The sequence below is a fragment of the Herpailurus yagouaroundi genome, unplaced genomic scaffold, assembly GCF_014898765.1.
Source record: "Herpailurus yagouaroundi ecotype Mexico unplaced genomic scaffold, PumYag 77, whole genome shotgun sequence".
Classification (NCBI taxonomy): Eukaryota; Metazoa; Chordata; class Mammalia; order Carnivora; family Felidae; genus Herpailurus; species Herpailurus yagouaroundi.
Window position 1 is genome coordinate 95,211,830 of NW_024412388.1, and position 342 is coordinate 95,212,171.

At 80.7% G+C, this 342-nt stretch overlaps 1 protein-coding gene across 1 annotated transcript in view; it reads right to left on the reverse strand.

The window, feature by feature from the left end:
- KCNA3 (potassium voltage-gated channel subfamily A member 3) overlaps positions 1–136 on the reverse strand; it is a 20,853-nt gene extending 20,717 nt beyond the window's left edge. Inside the window, exon 1 of the mRNA XM_040456465.1 lies at positions 3–136. Coding sequence (XP_040312399.1) covers positions 3–136 — 134 coding nt within the window. The remainder of the gene's footprint in view (positions 1–2) is intronic.
- Between the last annotated feature and the right edge of the window lie 206 nt (positions 137–342).

The window sequence follows — 342 nt, forward strand, 5'->3', positions numbered from 1 at the left end:
GCGGCGGCGGCGGCAGCAGCAGCAGCGGCAGCAGCAGCAACAGGCGGCGGGCCCGGCTCGGGGGCGGAGGCGGCGGAGGGGCGGGGAGCGCGAGGAGGAGCGACGCGGCCCGCGCCGCCGCCTCTTCCCGCCGCATGGACGAGCATCTCAGCCTGCTGCGCTCACCGCCGCCGCCCTCCGCCCGCCACCGCGCCCACCCTCCCCAGAGTCCCGCGAGCGGCGGCGGCGGCGGCGCCCACACCCTGGTGAACCCCAGCTACACCGAGCCCGCCGCAGGCCCCGCGCTGCCGCCCGACATGACGGTGGTGCCCGGGGACCACCTGCTGGAGCCGGAGGCGGCCG